The sequence below is a fragment of the Oryza glaberrima genome, chromosome 8, assembly GCF_000147395.1.
Source record: "Oryza glaberrima chromosome 8, OglaRS2, whole genome shotgun sequence".
Lineage (NCBI taxonomy): Eukaryota > Viridiplantae > Streptophyta > Magnoliopsida > Poales > Poaceae > Oryza > Oryza glaberrima.
The window spans coordinates 20,623,383-20,641,956 of record NC_068333.1 but is presented as its reverse complement, the minus strand read 5'-3'; the positions used below and the strand labels follow the sequence as shown (position 1 = coordinate 20,641,956).

The window sequence follows — 18,574 nt, the reverse complement described above, 5'->3', positions numbered from 1 at the left end:
AGTGGCATGGTCAGAAACTATCTCCGTTCATCAGCACGTCCATGAAGTTGAGTATCACAAATCAGCATATCTAGATTCGTATTATTATGCGGTGTCTAATGTAGTACTAGGCAGAGGCGGAGCCAGGATTATGCCAAGAGTAGGGCTTAATCACTAGATTACGAACTTCTTGAATAAATTTTAATAAGAAAATTAGCACATTCCTTGTATATATTTTTTCTGCCAGGTATGGGGCTCAAGCCCAAGCTACCCCACACCTGGCTTTGCCCCTGGTGCTGGGTTGTTGTATTTTGGGATGGACAGAGTAATTGATATCAAATGCATTTTTGGCCTTTTCTTGTAAGCAATATTGAGCGGATGACAAATGGGCAATATTGTAAGCAATATTGAGCGGAGAAAATTGCAATATTGGGACTGCAAACATTGGGGCTTTGCTGTTTTGACACTCCGAGTGGATGAAAAATGGGCCCATCTGTGTCTATGAAATGTGGGTCCAGTGTCATTATAGCAAAGATTAATGTTTGTAGTGTCATTATTGCAAATCTCCCGATTGAGCGAGGCTATTGTAACTCCATGTATCAGTTCGTGGATTTTTTTTTTACCTCAATGCTACTCCCTCATTTAATAAAGGACATCTAGGTCATTTAATTCCCTGTTAATTTATCTTTTAAATGCTACAATTGTATCCTTTTTGGTAATGGTACGGAGAGAGTATAGAAAGATATGAGAAACAGTTGTACTTGTACCTTATGTTAGACGGCCTTTTAGTTTGGGTTGTTGTGTTGTGCACTTGTGCTACCTCGTGTCGATTTTTTTTTAATTTGTGTGTAAATGAAAATGAACATTTATAATCATTGTAACTTGTTCTATTAATTTAATTATAGTTAGATAAAAGGCTTTATATGACTATAATATCACTCATAATTGTTTGACATTTGTTACACCCTCTGACCATTACAACTATCAGGTTTATCTACAGAACACCCGAAACCGAATATTTTATAGCCCTTAACTATCAGAACAAGGCAAAGTACTGCCCAAGGCAGTACAAACTGGTTCTAAGGATGATTTATTATAATTAGTGATGCTTCAGTACTTTCTACTGGTAGTATAGTACTACCATTAGTATTAAGGGTAAATCAGTGATTTATTAATACAATGATAAGGGGTAACTTTATCATTTATGTTTTTTCCCGGCTAGATCGGTATGTGGTCATCTATTACACTGGTATCGCTCATATTCCATCAAAAAAAGCCAAAAAAGAAGTAAAAAAGGGTTTAGTCACAGTTAAATAACGATTATACCCCTCCACACCTATTTTTTTTTATAATAATGCCCCTCAACATTTCTACTATTGCTAACTAGGGTAGTAATATAAATATATCTAAACCCTTTGATCAAATGAGATCAACGGTTCAAATTATTTTCTACTACCAGTAGAGAGTACCGTAGTGCGGCTCTTAATTTAATGATTTTATATTCTAAATAATTTATCATCTTACTTGTATGACACCTATAGTAAGTAAGAGATGTAAAAAGAATAGCTAAATGTAAGTAAATTTATATTTTGGATGTCAAAACTGTAAAACCAGGTTATATTGCACTTAAGGGGGCTATTTTTGGCTAGTTTGATAGTTGTGGGTGTAAAATGTCCAATTTCATCGGTAATAGTTGTTTTTTAAGACAAACCTAGCTAGTAGTTCGTGGACGTGTAATAACAATTTATCCCTTATATAAAATTATTTTTCCAAACATCGATACATCCAAAAGCAAATGCTCCAAACGGGATTATCATAATCCACCGTGATAGCACATGGAGCCTAAGAGAAGAAAACAAAACATATAAAATTGTGTGTAACTTGTACCATAAAAAGGTTCTTTAAGATATATGTATTTCCAAATAATCAGAAACCACATTAGCACTCTCTAACAAGTTTTAAATCATTGTATGCCCAAAATGGGTGCCTCAATAAGAAAGTGTTCCCCATGCTCACATTGTGCTCCACAAAATTCTAATATGCGCTAGAGGCCACCTAATTGTATACTTTGAGCAAATATTTCAGTGAAACTAGTTGAATTTTCCACCCAACTAATTATGCAAGGTTTATAGTTTAATCAAGATTACAATTATATTTTATATACTAATCATATGTCTTTGAAAATACAATTGCATTTTTATACAATCATAGCAATACTTTAACAATGTTTGGCCAATCAACACCCTTACAATTTAGACTCATCAGATTAATGTGGCTGATATTTCTCTCTTTCTTAAGTAACCTAGTAAATTTATAATCCTAATGAACGTGGTGATTCCCTTGATTTAATAATACGGTAGATACACTGTTATTTTTAATTTACAGATGTTCCGTGACCCAGTGGCAACGATGATTCTTGTGTAGATACTATAGATTACTGAGCTAGTGCTTTTTCTGTTTTGCAACTTGACAGAAAATACTCGTTAAAATTGCAATGCATTCGAGAATAACATGATTCACATCTTCGCAGAAAATAGAAAGAGTAGTACGGTAGAATGAAGGAATATATCTCCTTGGTTGTGCCATAGGTGGTCCCTTAATTTGAGTTAATCTCTATGTCACGTAAAAATGGTTAATTTTTATCCAAGTTTTACTTCCATTCTGCTCCGTCCATCAAAATAATCATTTTTTGACTGGCCAAGGAAATTAGCCTTACATGGTTTAGTATATATCGTCTTTTAATCATTGCACAAATCTGCCAAAAAAATCTTTTTAAAAGACTCTGTTGAAACGATCATTGGCTATCAACGGCAGTACCTTGTGTAAGCTCCTGCCTGATAGATACATAAGTTTCCTACCATCAAGAAAAGGTACTTTGATTCCTTGGCCAATTGCCTTTGTCTCCTCAATTTTAAAATACACGTATTTGTTGAAAGAAAGAATAATTGTATTCTAAAACCAACAAGTACACCTACTCAGTGGTGATCATTTGCTGCAAATTTGTTTGGTGGCAGATTTAGATGTGTCCGTTTCTTGTCGGGGAAAAGTGTAGGATCAATCTTCATGGTTGGGCTCACTAAGGAAGGCTTTACAAATCATCGCAATAAACTTTAGTTTTTCTACATTGAACTAAGAATCCTTAGTGTGTCTGACGAATGAGAGGTTAACAGAGCAATTGCTTTGAATGAAAAATTGCAGATTCAGACTGTACCAATACATTTTTTTTTGGCAGGGCACATATCCCTTAAAGTTGCAGAAAAGAAAAGTTTCACTCAATAAATAACATCTAAAGAAATGAAAATTTCGTCTTGAAAAAACTCATCAGAACTGAACAGTGACCATGAGTGGCCATCTCAGCGCTGCAAGAGTCGCTTGGTGAAGACTGAAGAGAGTGAGTTTGACAGTGACATGTAAAGTGGGCCAAATCCGAGAGCAGGATGGCGTCTGATATCAAATGGAGCCCATGAAGAGAAAAGGAATGCAGTAGCTGAAGAGAATTTTATACTAGCTATCATGTCTTTTACTAGCATCTTTGGAGCTGAAAAGGAAACGGTTTAGTTTTAAAAATGGAACTGAAAAGAAAAATTAAAACATTTTTCTCAGCCATTGACTCCTCTTCCACCGAAAAAGGCCTAATATGGCAAAGTCGCATGAGGCAACATGGAACCCAAAAGAGATTGTCAAAGGATGACAATAAGAAAAGAAACTGATAGAGGGCATCTCTCCATGTTAGCCGGACTAGTTGACAAATGTATGCAGCTGCACTGAGCAATTGTAATTTGTCAGTGTAAACAAGCAATTCTTTGATGCAAGGTACTAAGTTTGCAGCAATGTTTCCTAAAAGGCAAAGAATTCATGTGCCGGACAAGTATAATTTCAAATAATTGCTTATTAGTATCAAAGTGCAGATATGAGAAGAACTTGACAGAGGGCATCTCTACATATGAGGCCCCCTAGTTGACAAATGTATGAACAGAAGAGCAAAAGAAAATTGTAAGGGTAATTAAACAAGCAATTCTTTGATGCATGATACTGCATTTTACAATAATGCTTCATAAAAGGGAATGAATTCATGTGGTCAGCAACTATAAATAATTTCAAATAATTACTTATTATCAAAGCGTGATAATATGAAAATAAACTGATAGAGGGCATCTCTCCATGTGAGTCAGCCTAGTTTCAGAAATGCATTAGCAGAGCAACCTTTTATGAGTAAAGCAATTCTTTGATGCAAGGTATTTACATTGATGACAATGCTTCATAAAAGGCAAATAATTCATGATTCCAACAAGTATAAATAATTTCAAAGAAATGCTTATTATCTAATGATGATAATAAGAAAAGAAATTGATGAAGGAGAGGGCACCACTCCATGTGCGCCGTCCTAGTTGACAAATGCATGAATATAGCCCTTTTTTTTGTAAGAGTTAACAATCAATTCTTTGATGAACGGCACTAATCTGCCAAAATGATTCCAAAAAATCAAAGAATTCATGTGTCCAGCAAGTATTTTAATTTCAAAGAACTGCCTAATAGTATCATCAAAGGATGAAGATAGGAAAAGGAATTGATGGAAGGTAGGGAAAGAATTTGATGGAGGGGGTCTCTCCATCAGAGGCCATCCTAGTTGACAAACATATGATCAGCGGAAATACAGAATCGCGCAATTGTTATTTTGGAAGAGTAAGCAAGTAATTCTTTGATGCAAATAGTTAAGAACAATGCTTGATTGGAGTTCCAAAGAAAATGAATCAATGTGTGTGCACCATCCTTGACAAATGCATGAATAGAGCCTTTTTTTGTAAGAGTTAACAATCAATTCTTTGATGAACGGCAATAATCTGCCAAAATGATTCAAAAAAAAAATCAAAGAATTCATGCGTCCAGCAAGTATTTTAATTTCAAAGAACTGCCTATTAGTATCATCAAAGGATGATGATAGGAAAAGGAATTGATGGAAGGCAGGGAAAGAATTTGATGGAGGGCATCACTCCATGTGAGGTCATCAGTTGACAAATATATGATCAGCGGAAATACAGAATCGCGCAATCATTCTTTTGGAAGAGTATAAGCAAGTAATTCTTTGATGCAAAGAGTTAAGAACAATGCTTTCACTGGAGTTCCAAAGAAAATGAATCAATGTGTCAAACAAAGCAGTATAATTTCATCTGTATGAAGTCTATGACTGTAGTATTATCATTTATCTCCCCCAACTTCCTGATACAACAATACCCTCACCTAAATCAATGGCGATTTCCTTCCATCCATGCACCCAATTGCAAAAGATGCAACACAATCCTGAATCCAAAATGTAAAATGTAGTAGTGGAGTAGTAAGTATGGCGCGGCAGCGGCATCCGTCGGCGACGTAGCTGCAGTTATTCTGGGTATGAACCGATGCTAATCTTGGTAATCTCCGATTCCGACGACGACGGTGTCATCGCCGGCGACGGCGAGTCAACGGTTGAGGAAGCCACTGATGACCTTGTCCTGCGCGATGGCCGCGTCGCAGTGCGGCTCGAGGAGGTGGAACGTGTGTCCCTTCTCCGGCGCCTGCCATATCTCCGCCTCGCCGCGCCACCCGCTCGACGTGAGCCGGTCGTAGTAGGCGCGGCCGCGGTCGCGGAGCACGTCGCCCTCGCCGATGCACACGAGCACGCGGTCGCACGCCAGCGCGTCGAGCGCCGGCGCGCCGTCCACGAGCGGGTTGATGAGCGGGTCGTCCTCGCCCGTGGTGGCCGGGCACATGACGCGCCACAGGCTCCCGAGGCTCTCGCGCACGGCGGGGTCCAGGTCGTCGGAGGCCACCCTGTGAGTGCCGAGGAAGTAGGGGTGGATCATGACGAGGCCCCGGATCTTGGCGCCGTGGGGGAGCCCCTCCTCGGCCACCCGCATCGCCATGTGGTGCGCGATGTTGGAGCCGGCGCTCTCGCCGCCGAGGTAGAGGCGGGAGAAGTCGGCGTGGTCGACGAGCCACGCCTCGTCGCCATCCCCCGCGGCGTGTCCGGCGACCCACGCGAGCGCCTCCCACGAGTCCGCGTAGGCCGCCGGGACGGGGTGCTCCGGCGCGAGGCGGTACTCGACGGAGACGACGAGGGCGTTGGCGAGCGCGGCGAAGGTGTTGAAGTAGGCGTGGAACGTGGGGTTGAAGGCCGAGCCGAGGCAGAACCCGCCGCCGTGGTAGTAGACGAGCACGGGGAGCTTGGCCTTGGCGGCGGCGGAGTCGTCGAGGCGGGGGAGGTAGAGGCGCGCGGAGACGTTGGAGGAGATGACGCGGTCGTGGGAGGCGACGCCGGTGGCGGCGTCGGTGGACGCGGCGACGAACTCGGAGCCGAAGTAGCGCTCCACGCGGTTCTTGTAGATGCGGATGCAGGGCATCGACTCGTACACGATCTCGTCGTCGGCCGACGCCGCCGGCGGCGCGGTGGGTGCGGCGTCCATGGCGCGGTGGAGATCTGGAGAAGAGACGGCGGTGGTTGCAGAGTTGGAGACCGAGGCGAGAACGCAAGAGGAGGGGCGCGTGTTAGACTTTGGGTTTCGTCAAGTGTATATACCAAATCTACCAGTAGTTGCCAAGTCGCTGTTCAAATCTTCCAATTAATGGGATTACTGCTACTAAAAACCATTTTAAAATGATTACAACTTGGAAGAGCTGTGAAATTCTGACCAATTCGCCCAGAAATTTTATCGGTTTGGGGGGTAAATTTGGTCAGATGAGATTCATTCGTACAAGGGTGACTTTTTTTCCATTCTTAAATCTTTTCTTTTCTCAACGTTTCCTTCATTCCGAAGCTTGATCCAAAGAATATACTAACATGGTTAGCAGTGAGGAGTCGCTGTTTCTTGAGAATGCAGCAAATAGAATAGAGGGAGCTCATGTGCAAGATTCCCTTGGTTCTGCTCCATGAGCAAATAAAGCTCATAATAAGTCAAACAAGAAACAACTTGTTCCATTTTATTCAACTCCATAATACCGCTGATTACTGAAGGTGGAACGTGCACAGCACAACATGTTTTTCTCTCTTCATTTCTTCTTATTTTTTGTGAGCTCAAACAGCTCAGAATGCAACAAAACTCCAGCATTCATCAACAACATTGCAGGTCACTAGAATGTGATTAATTGCTGTTCTAATTTTTCCCGCCAAAGAGCGCGGCTAGCCGGTCCATCACAACCACGGCCTTGGCGCTGTCGGGATCGCGGTGGACGTACTCGTGATCCTCGCCGGAGACAAGCAGCTCGGCGGCGTCCTCTGCCCACCCGCTCTCCAGCAACCCGTCGTAGTAATCCTTGCCCCGGACCTCCAGCTCGTCGTCGGCGAGGCAGACCAGGACGCGGTCGCAGCCGAGCCGGCGCAGGCTCGGCGCGCCGTCGGCCACCGGGTTGATCCGCGGGTCGTCCAGCCCCGCCGTGGTCCGGCCGCCGCCGCACGCCAACGCCCACATCTCCTCCAGCTTGCCCCTCAGCCACGCGTTCTTCACCTCGCCGTCGGCCTTCTTGGCCGCCATGAAGTACGGGTGCAGCAGCGCCATCCCCTTGACGCGCGCGCCGCCGGGGAGCTCCTCGGCCCCGGCGCGGAGGGTGACGTTGTGGGCGATGTTGCCGCCGGCGCTGTACCCGAGCACGAAGACGCGCTCCCTGTCGCCGTGGTCGCGGAGCCACGGGTCGGCGCTCGCGGCGGTGACGGCCCACTGCAGCGCGGACCACGCGTCGTCGTAGCAGGCGGGGACGGGGTGCTCGGGCGCGAGGCGGTAGTCGACGGACACCACGAGGGCGCGCGCCCGCGCGCAGAGACGGTTGGCGAACCCGTGCTCGAGCGCGTCCGCGGCGGAGCCGACGACGAGGCCACCGCCGTGGAGGTACACGACGACGGGCAGCAGCTTCCTCTCGCCGCCGTCGAGGTCGGGGAGGTAGAGGCGCGCCCACAGGCCGGTGGCCGGGTCGATGGTGACGTCGCGGGAGGCGACGCCGGTGGCGGCGTCGACGGAGCGCGGGACGCGGGTGTCCGGGAGGAGGCGGTCGACGCGGCCGCTCCTGTAGCACCGGATCAGCGACAGGAACTCGAACGTGATCTCTTCGTCGGGCTCTCCCATCTGCGCGTGCCGGCGACGGTGGTGGTGGTGCAACTTCGGCGGGTGGTCGGCGTCTCGGCGAGCAACGCAGCGTCGCGTCGGTCACCGCGCGTACGTGGGACGTGGCGGAGTATTTCAACTTTTCCTAGTCTGGCGATTCAACGGTTTGACTTGGCCTGCGTGGGACGGCAGGATAACGTTTTTTTGTTTGGAGTGGGTGGCCTCGTGCTCTCCACATGGACACTCTGTTTGGTTCTATGGGCTAATGTTTAGCTCTCACTTTTTAGCCTTAAATTAGCTCTTAAGAATCTAAAATGTGGGCTAATTTTGAGCTAATGTGAATTAGCTCCCCTCAAAACATTAGCCCCTCCAAGAAATGCTAATGGGGCTAATTTTGTGTGAGAACCATAAAAAGCAGCTCTCTCTCTCTCCTTCTCTCTCCTCTCTTTCTACTCTCTCCACCCTTTAGCCTTGAATTAGCCTATGGATCCAAACATACCATCTTAGGCTAATGTTTAGCCTACCAATTCATGACTAAACATTAGCTCTCAAAATTAGCCCTGAGCTAATCTTCCAAACAGAGCACTAGTCTGCGCTTGCAGAAATAGAATACAGAGCAAACTCCTACCGTGCAAGAGAAGATGGTCCGTGTTACTGGGCCGAATCACCGCTTGCCAATTGGAATAAGTCTATTTGACCTCTCTCATCTTTTGTTCTCGGTTGAATCGCAACTGTTAAACCTAGTATAACACATTTCCTATTATTGAAATTCAGTGCAAATCGACTACTTCGATGGTTTGGGAAGTAGTTTTGTTGACGTGGTAAGTTGAAGTGGTATTATATTTGCAAAAAAGAAAAAAAATGATAAATTCAGTGCCCATGTGTCAGTGAAAACCTCTTCATAGGCCCTTACTGTCGGTACGAGGAAGCTGAGCAACGATGATGATAAAGGCCGAGTGGTGGCCATGGCGAAGGCTTGCGGAGGGGGACGACCACCGGAGGCCGGTGGTGGACGGGTGAAGGCGCGGCAACGGTTGTCGTCTTATTCCTTGCCAGTTGGCTACTAGGTCCCCATTATTTGGCTTATTAGGAAATAAAAATAAATTTGTAGATGACACTTTTATAAATGTGTTCTTGGTGACTTAAAAGCCAATGTTGTAAAAGAAAATACGTTAAAAATATCTCAAAATCAATCTCAAAATTAAATTTGAAAATTTAAATTTTGGCTTTTCCTTTGGCTGATTAGGCCATCCGGTGAGAGCCGTAGACTTATTCCTTGTTACTAAAATTCGGGTCAGGAACCTGTAATGGGCTTTGGAACAGCCGAGCTGCTTAAATGGTTCAGCCTTTCGGGCTAAAGCTTGTGGACAATGGATTGCTCATTGCTGTATGGGCCTTAGAATTGATTTCCTTCTGTCGACGGCGACCGCTACGGCCCACAACCACCGCACACACGCGTCCACTCCTAACAACATTGTCAGTGGCCCCATTGTCCGGTACGGTGCCTTGCCTCGATGATTTACAAGGCCATTTCTAAAATTTATTTTGCATCTCTCCAATTTCCAAGAAAAAACAACTGATTTTCGATCAAACCTTTTAAAGTTCATTCAGCATCGATCGAACATGGAGCAACATATTAACCAGATTTCATTCTTGATTCGCAATCCACTGTAAGCACACATCCAATATTGCCTTTTGAACATTGCATGTTCTTAATTTACCAATTTTCATTTGATTTTTTTTTGCCAAATTCGTCGTTTTATTGCGGCTTGTATTTCAACCCCAAATTGAAATTGTACTAGTGGATCACACGGTTCATAGATTGTCCCAATTCATAGAACCGTTCATTCTCTTGTCAAGCCTTCATTGGCAAAGGACACAATTCGGAGAGAAAAAAATGGTGGTGTACCGAATCAACACCCACGAAAGGTAGTAAGGTACGGTAACACGGATAACAGACATGTTGCCATGTTGGACTAGTCGAGGCTTTCAGTTTCCCGATGAGGAAATCGACGATCCCAACCAAGAAGATTCATTCCCATCCCCTTGAACACGCGAACGGAAAGTTCGGTTCATCGCATCATATCTACACCGATCCGAATCGGGCTCTCCATACGGTTTGGACGTTTGGTTTCCGTTGAGCTCTCCCTCATCAAACCGCCTGCTACAACGACATGTATGTCAGGTGCGCACCAGTTCTTCACTGCACTGCACATTTGCCTTCTTCGATCTGCTCCTAGTGGGACATCATTTACCGTTTCCAACGGCAAGATGCTAGCAAAAAAAAAAAAAAAACGTAAAAAGAGAGAGCTTAGCTAGCTCACACGTAGTACTACCACAGTACGACTGCCAGCCGGTTCACTGTACTGCTTAACCCGGTAACGGACAAGCGCCATTCCTCGGCTGCTTTCGGTTAGCAGTAAATGGCAGTGTGACGAAACGGGCACTGTGCAGGTGATGGTAGCAGCAGTAGCAGCAGCATGCAGTAATTACGCAGGACGTCTCGCCATTGATTGCACAACAAGGGTGTCGCCGGCGGCATCTCATCATGCAACGCAACAAAGCCCCCGTCGCACGACGAACGGGTACAAAAAAACTACAGGTAGGAAGTGGCCCGGGTCTCTTAAATGACCAGTGCTACCATGCTGGATCTAGAACTGCATGCGCAACGCCAGTACGACGCCTACTACTACACAAGCACACAAAAAGGCTCCCAATAATCCTACCAACATCGGCACAAATGCCGCCATCTCTCCCGTGATCAATGGCGCTGTATGCATATGTATGCCTGTATCTGTATCGACAAGGCTGTAATCTCCATGGACGTCGTTGTACGTAGGCAGCAAAGCACACACGGCCCTTTGCTTAATTACTGCTCGGGATTGCGACAAGTAGATGGCTCCCACGCACTTAAGCACTACAGGGGCCGCCACTAATGGCGATCCATCCATCGACCGATCCAGTGGAGTGGCGCCCCCACTAGCGATGAAAACGGCCACCGGCGCGTGGCGCGTGCACTCGCATTGACCCAACCCGAGCCGTTTCGCGAGTGCGAGCCGGACACATCGCCCCTGGTTCGATTCCCGTGGAAGCGGTTAAAAGATGCCGCACCACACTACGTGCGCCACGTACATCATCCCGTGCCATGTCCATATAAACGCTTCACCCATCGAGCGCTTGGCTCACCACGGAAACACTCATTCTCGGTGTCTCTCACTCGCTCTGTACGTACGTTGCCGCCTGCCCATGGCGTCGCGGTCGCTGTTCGCGTTGCTGGTAGTGGCGGCGGCGATGTGTGCGTCGGTGGCGTCGGCATTGCGGAGCAGGGCGGCGACCGACCCGAACATGGAGGTGAAGTTCGACTTCACGCCGTTTCTGATCCAGTACAGGAGTGGCAGGGTGCAGAGGCTGATGGGGACGACGGTGGTGGCGCCGTCGCTGGACGTGCGCACCGGGGTGGTGTCCAAGGACGTGGTCGTCGACCGGAGCACGGGGCTCGCGGTGCGGCTGTACCGGCCGAAGCACCGGGGCGGGAGGCTCCCGGTGCTCATCTACTTCCACGGCGGCGCGTTCGTCGTCGAGTCGGCGTTCGACCCGGTGTACCACAACTACCTCAACGCGCTCGCCGCCAAGGCCGGCGCCATCGCGGTGTCGGTGAACTACCGCCTGGCCCCCGAGCACCCGCTCCCCGCGGCGTACGACGACGCGTGGACGGTGCTCAGGTGGGTGGCCGCCGACATGCAGCGCGGCGCGGACTCGTGGCTCGCGAGGCGCGGGGACGCGTCGCGCCTGTTCGTGGCCGGGGACAGCGCCGGCGGCAACATCGCGCACAACCTCGCGATGCGCGCGGGGCAGCACGGCGGCGGCGCGACGATCCGCGGCGTGGCGCTGCTGGACCCGTACTTCCTGGGGAAATACGTCGACCCGACGGCGCAGCGGGCGTGGGGTTTCATCTGCGCGGGGAGGTACGGGATGGAGCACCCGTACGTGAACCCGATGGCGCTGCCGGCGGCGTCGTGGAGGCGCCTCGCCACCTCCCGCGTGCTGATGACGGTGTCCGACCTCGACCGGCTCGGCCCGTGGCAGCGCGCGTACGTGGACGCGCTCCGTGGCAGCGGGTGGCCCGGGGAGGCGCGGCTGTACGTGACGCCCGGCGAGGGCCACTGCTACTTCCTCAACAACCTCGAGTCGCCCAAGGCAGCCATGCATATGGCCACGCTCGCCGCGTTCATTAACCGCGACACCTAGCAAGCACATCACTAGCAGCAGCTCTGAATTCTGATCCATCTTCAACGTGGCAGCTCAGCTACACACCCGAGTAAAGCCATACTGTAATGAGTACTCCTAGTAACCACATATAGCTTATAGTGTTACTACCATTTTTTTCTGTCTTTCTTCATCGAGGCAGATCGACATCCGTACGTGTGAGTGTGATTTCAGTGTTTCGACTGAGAATTGCATATGTACACTTCGTTACGTACCTCCGTGAAACTTGGAAGGGGAAAACGCATGTAAATTAAAACGTACTACTACCACAAAGGGACCCTTTTGCCGCGAGCTAGTGAGTTGGCGTAGTAAAGGCAGTGGACAGTGTGGTACACTGGTACCAGCCGCGAGAGGGCCGGCTATTACTACTCTGCAGCGCGCGGAGCAACGACGACCGTCTTGTGAGGTGTGTCACGCACGCACGCACGCACTCACGGTGGCGGCGGCGGCGGGCTAGATGATGGCTAGATCGGTGGCGGCGGCGAACGTGTCATGGATGCAATGGTTGCTACGCATTTGTGGTGTAGCAGCGGCCGGCTGCAAGGTAGGCCGGCACCGGTGGTAGTGCTGCGTGGACTTTGAGCCTGGTCCGTCTAAAGTTGCGCGCACTGTCCAAGTGGTGGTATTATCAATGGATGATCCATGATCCATCTGATTATCAGATCAAGTTTCAGGTCTTTCTTACTTCTCTTTTTCACAAGTCTGCAACGTTAATTAGCACTATTTTTATATCGTGCTCTCTATCTAAAAGTGTTAAGTATATTTTACTATTTATCTTTTAAAAACACTAGGAAAGTAGCCCGCGCACATACGCGGGCACCTTATTTAATATTGCTTGTATTTTTATTACGATGGTTTATTTGCAGGTAATATTTTTTCTAAACATTTTTTGATTCCTTTTTTAATATGTATTTGTTTGGGCATTGGCTACGATTTTATGCTAATTACCCTTACATCGTATAAAATTTTAAACTAAAAAATATTACTCCATCCATTCTAAAATATAAGTATTTTTAGTTATGAATCTGGACAACTGTGTGTCTAGATTCATAGCTAAAAGTTGTTATATTTTGGGACGGAGGTAGTATATTACAATAAAGAAGTTGATTCCTATCTATTTTCTACCATGTGTTTATTTTTTAAAAAATATTTAGCATATCTTTTTTTAGTTTTCAAACTTAGTAAAACTTTTTCTTCTATACTGTAGATGTCTTTACGTATTTTAGGACAGTAATAAGTTTTGAGGTGTTTCATCTAATGTATTAGACATAGCAATCTATTTATTTTTAATTAGAGTGAGACGATTATTCGTGTATAGAGAGATATGACAGGTTAAACAGTGAGTGGACGTCGGTCGCTCGCGCTTGGCAGGTCGGTGACACCATGCTGGTGTCGTGTGCCCTTAGGCAGACCACGTCAAGGCGCGTGCCCCACAGCTTGGTCTCACCTCTCCTCGTGGCGACGACAGTGCGCCAGCATGGTATCTCCCGTTCTCCCACGGCGAGTCATCTATATTTCCCCGGGCGAGTCGACAAAAAGCATATTTATATTTTTTTTAGGCAAATCACATACACAGAAAAAACATCTTTCCATTGCTGGACTATTCTCATGGGACCAAAGTCCAGCTTAGCATTTCCCACCAACCAGCACATCAATAGACCCTTTTGCTAGTAGCCATATCGAACAATATTCAGAGTCGGTTTGTAAAGGAGGAGCAGAGGTCGGACTTGATCACTTATGATCCTATTTATTTGTTTAGATCAATCTAATCTAATGGTTATAAAGTAGAAAGTATAGGACAATCGGTTTAAATGAGTTCAATTTTTAAGATTTTCTTTGATAATCACGATTCTAAGCCATGCTCCAAGAGCTTTACATCTCAATGCTCCCTGGACAGCAATGATGTTATTATCTTCAATCTTCATTAGCAAACCTATGACACCTCGGCAACTACCTGCTGCTGTTGGGCAAGTCGGCGGCACGCGGCGTCCATTTCTACAAGTTTTTGTTGTGCTTGGCTGAGTCCTATAGATGGTCACCAACTTGTGGTATTTGAATTGTGTGTGTAGCAATAATTTTCTGTCATTGAATTTATAATTTTTATTTCCTTCCACACCATCTATCTAATTTATACATGTAAATGTTTACAATGATAAATTTATTTCCAATTTCTTACAATGTTCCATTGATATTTAGTTGGCATGCAAAGCATAGGGTTCTACTCCTTCCTTTTTTTAATATATCATGCTGTTGTTTTTTTATACGTTTGATAATTTATCTTATTAGAAATATTATGTAATTATCATTTATTTTTTATGACTTAATTTATCGTCAAAATTTATTTAAGAATAGCTTCAATTTTTTTATATATTTATAAAATTTTTTGAATAAGACGAATGGTCAAACATTTATCAAAAAGTCAACAGTGCCATATATTAAAAAACGGAGGTAGTATGTCCAAATGTTATATATGATAATATGAGCAATATATATCCCATATTCTTGGTTCATTAATAAATTTAATAATAGTTCCAATAAATTAAAAAAACGGATGTATATAAGTACCTGAGGAGACATGGTACATATGTTTTTTTTATTGTTTGATCCAATCTGTGATGTACAGAGAGGGAGGTGGAGGTGGAAAGTATTGGTTCTTTTTTAAGTTTGATCTAACGGTTAAAAATAATGGGTCCACCGATTTAAATGAAAATATATAGATATATGATTTCCTTTTTTCTTAATATTTGTATGATTTTTTTTCTAATTTATTAGTAGGACATGTGGCAGCCTAGAAGCGTTGGTAGGAGTGCAAGGAAGAAAGGAAAATTCCAAAACTATTTGTGAATCTTAATCTCACCCGAGTTAAAATTTATACCATATATACTTGAAAAAACACACGACTAAATACATTGTTAATTTGCATGTAGATTCCAATTAGCGATTTATATTTGTTAAGCAATATTTGAAACTATAAATCTGATGTGAAATATTTTTAAAAATTTGTTATGGAATTATTTATTTCATGTCAACGTCATCAGTTGTAATGTATTTTGCACTAAAACATAACCAACATAAGTCATTAATGTAAAATCACAATAAAATAAATTATAATGACATATTTTTGTTTAATCTTTAAAATCAAATATATACGCAAAAATCAACAGCATAAAAAATGAAGGTAATATACACATATTATAAGGTATCTCAAGTGAGAAAAATAAAGGGGGTAAACGGAAAGAAAAATTGGTGAGGGTACGACGGTACGTACATACGTGTGTGGGGAGGGACACGTACGTACATGAGAGAGAGAGAGAGAGAGAGGACAAGAAGGCACTAAATTCAATCTAATCCAATCCAATCTAATGGTTTGAAATAATGGGCCTGCCAATTTAAATATAAATCGAGGGCTAGATTTTCTTAATCCATTAGAATGCCACATAGCGGTTTAAGAGCGTTTTTAGGAGTGCCATGTGGCAGTACGAGAGCGTTTGTAGGAAGTTTAATGGACTTTTAGTATATAATAGATATGGTCATATTTGTAGTCTTCATGTGTTAAATTAATTGTTGATAGAAATGCACAGTTGTATGCCTGCATTAGTTCATTGATTTTATTATATAGGGGATGAGTTAATTTCTCGTCGATTTTGTTATATAGGGGAATGGATGAGTATGCCTTAATTCTTAATTGGAGGGACTAATAAAGAATAAGATCAAAAGTTTATTTAAGTCTTAAAAACAGTTTGATGGCGCTTGTCGTACAAGACGAGCAAAGTGGTGGAAATGCTGTAGTAGAGTGTAGGCTATCAACTGTCGTAGTAGGAGCTTCTAAACCGGTGGCACGCATTTGAGAGCTACTCTACAGTGGTTGTTTAATCCGTTTTGCCGCACTCGACGAGCGTGCCGGCTGTGTGCCGTTGTGGATGTCGCACTCGATCTCAAATGCCACACCACCATAGAGGTCTCGAGAGTGCTGATAGTAACTCATAACTGCCATAGCTAGGGATTCATCCTTTCGGTCTCACGATCTCAACCGTCGCCTGATGGAGCAGAATCGTGAAACACGTTGTAAGTTGTAAAATGCCACTGCACAAGTAGGATTGTAGGAGTAACTAATTGAAAGCACTTCACAGGTAACTTTATGCTTGAAGTTGTTTGTTGGACAGTTGTTTACTTGGACATCACTTAACACTAACATTTGATAGTAGAACATCTTTTTAGACTAACAACATGCGTGCCCGTATGTTGTAATAGGTCTATAATTAGGGATGGGATAAGCCACTAGGAGGATGATTAGCAAACATTGTATAAGCCGCTAGGAGGATGGTTAGCAAACAGTAATTTCGTGTGACATCTTTGGGGGAGGATGCTAAAAGGAATTAACCGCAACCTAGCAAAATTTGCACACAACCCGCTTCATTCTTGAGTGGTAGAGTAAGAGGATGTCTCAGGAAGACAAAGGCCGAGTTTAGTTCCAAATTATTTCTTCAAACTTTCAACTTTTTTATCACATCAAAATTTTCCTACACAAATAAACTTTTAACTTTTTCATCGCATCGTTTCAATTTCAACCAAACTTCCAATTTTAACGTGAACTGAACACACCCAAACGCAAGACCAAAATGATGAAATTACTTCATATGCTAGTGGTGTGGAAGATATGATGTGAACGGAACAAGAGAGTTTTCAGGAATCAAAGGAACTTCAATGCAACAACTACTGCATATGTGATCAAATTATGGAGTATGTGTGGTGCTAAAGATATCGCAAAAATATTGCCGTAAGCTCTACCTCTGTTCTTTCTCTCACTGTCGGATGTGATGACTGTTTGTCTGTTTGGCTGATATCTCCACCTCGATTTACAAAGCATAACAAGCAAAAAACAATCAATTCAGTTCAAGACCTTGTCATCACGTTGCTCATTCCGGCCATGAATCCGGACACCGAGGTCGACTTCGACTTCTCGCCATTGCTCATCCGCTACAAGAGCGGCCGCGTCCACCGTCTGATGGGCACCGCGAGGGTCGACGCCGGCACGGACGCCGTCACCGGCGTCACCTCAAAGGACGTGGTCATCGACGCCCAGTCCGGCAGCCTCGCCGCGCGGCTGTACCTGCCCGGCGGCGTCCCGAGGTGCGAGAAGCTCCCCGTCGTCGTGTACTTCCACGGCGGCGGCTTCGTCGTCCACTCGGCCTTCTCCCGCGTGCACTCCAGGTTCCTCAACGCCCTCGTGGCCGCGGCGGGCGTCGTCGCCGTGTCCGTCGACTACCGCCTCGCGCCGGAGCACCCGCTCCCCGCCGCCTACGACGACGCGTGGGCGGCGCTCCGCTGGACGGTGGCGAGCTGCTCGGCGTCCGGCGGCCCGGAGCCGTGGCTGGCGGAGCACGGCGACGCCGCGCGCATCTTCGTCGCGGGCGACAGCGCCGGCGCGAACATCGCGCACAACGTGACGATGAGGGCCGGCAAGGACGGCCTCCCCGGCGGCGCGCGGATCGAAGGCATGGTGCTTCTCCACCCATTCTTCCGCGGCGGGGAGCTCGTGCCGTCGGAACGCGCGGACCCCGAGCTCCCGCGGCGGGCGGAGAGATCATGGGGCTTCATGTGCGCCGGGAGGTACGGGATCGACCACCCGTTCATCAACCCGCTGTCCACTCCGGCGGAGGAATGGGCGGCGCTTGGCTGCCGGCGGGCACTGGTCACCGTGGGGGAGCTCGACACGATGCGTGACCGAGCTCGGATGTACGTGGAGGCGCTGAGGGGGAGCGCGTGGGAAGGGGAGGAGGCGGCGCTGTACGAGACCGGCGGCGAGGGCCACGTCTACTTCCTCGAGGAGGCCGCCGCCGCCGCCGGGGGAGACAAGGCGGAGGCGGAGCTTGATGCCGTCGTCTCCTTCATCAAGCGATCCAGCGCAGCGACATAGCAGTGCCGGATCGAAATTCGGAAACGGAAACGGGAACTGTGCTCATTGTTTTTCACGGTATAAGTGGGGTTGAAAATGGTCACGAAAATTCCCAATCTAGTAAGTGTTGTTTTTGAGGGTTATCTATGGATTACCGTTTTCAACCGTTATCGTCTTTTTTATATATAAAATTTCTTAAAATTTATTTTTTTAATTTATTGTTGTATCGTATTGATGTTAATACTGAGTAGTTTAATTGATAAATATGATCAATTATCAGTCGATCGAGCGCTGAAGAGATTTACCGTTTCCGATCGTTTTCAGCACACTTTCGTCCGAATTTATGTTGCTTTCAACATTCTGT

General features: G+C 45.9%; 4 protein-coding genes across 4 annotated transcripts; 2 read left to right on the top strand and 2 right to left on the bottom strand.

Annotated features, from left to right (window-relative positions):
* Positions 1-5,121: 5,121 nt before the first annotated feature.
* On the bottom strand, positions 5,122-6,532 carry LOC127781374 (probable carboxylesterase 12). Its single transcript, XM_052308320.1, has one exon. The coding sequence runs from the start codon at positions 6,417-6,419 to the stop codon at positions 5,436-5,438; it is 984 nt and encodes a 327-aa protein (XP_052164280.1). The 5' UTR covers positions 6,420-6,532; the 3' UTR covers positions 5,122-5,435.
* A 370-nt stretch (positions 6,533-6,902) lies between these two features.
* Positions 6,903-8,292, bottom strand: LOC127782775 (tuliposide A-converting enzyme 1, chloroplastic-like). The gene has a single exon (XM_052310044.1). The coding sequence runs from the start codon at positions 8,067-8,069 to the stop codon at positions 7,107-7,109; it is 963 nt and encodes a 320-aa protein (XP_052166004.1). The 5' UTR covers positions 8,070-8,292; the 3' UTR covers positions 6,903-7,106.
* Positions 8,293-11,203: 2,911 nt separating this feature from the next.
* On the top strand, positions 11,204-12,435 carry LOC127781393 (tuliposide A-converting enzyme b2, amyloplastic-like). The gene has a single exon (XM_052308337.1). The coding sequence runs from the start codon at positions 11,295-11,297 to the stop codon at positions 12,294-12,296; it is 1,002 nt and encodes a 333-aa protein (XP_052164297.1). The 5' UTR covers positions 11,204-11,294; the 3' UTR covers positions 12,297-12,435.
* Positions 12,436-17,057: 4,622 nt separating this feature from the next.
* LOC127782583 (2-hydroxyisoflavanone dehydratase-like) lies at positions 17,058-18,492 on the top strand. The gene has a single exon (XM_052309851.1). It carries the CDS (start codon positions 17,242-17,244, stop codon positions 18,229-18,231), a length of 990 nt encoding a protein of 329 aa, XP_052165811.1. The 5' UTR covers positions 17,058-17,241; the 3' UTR covers positions 18,232-18,492.
* Positions 18,493-18,574: the final 82 nt, after the last annotated feature.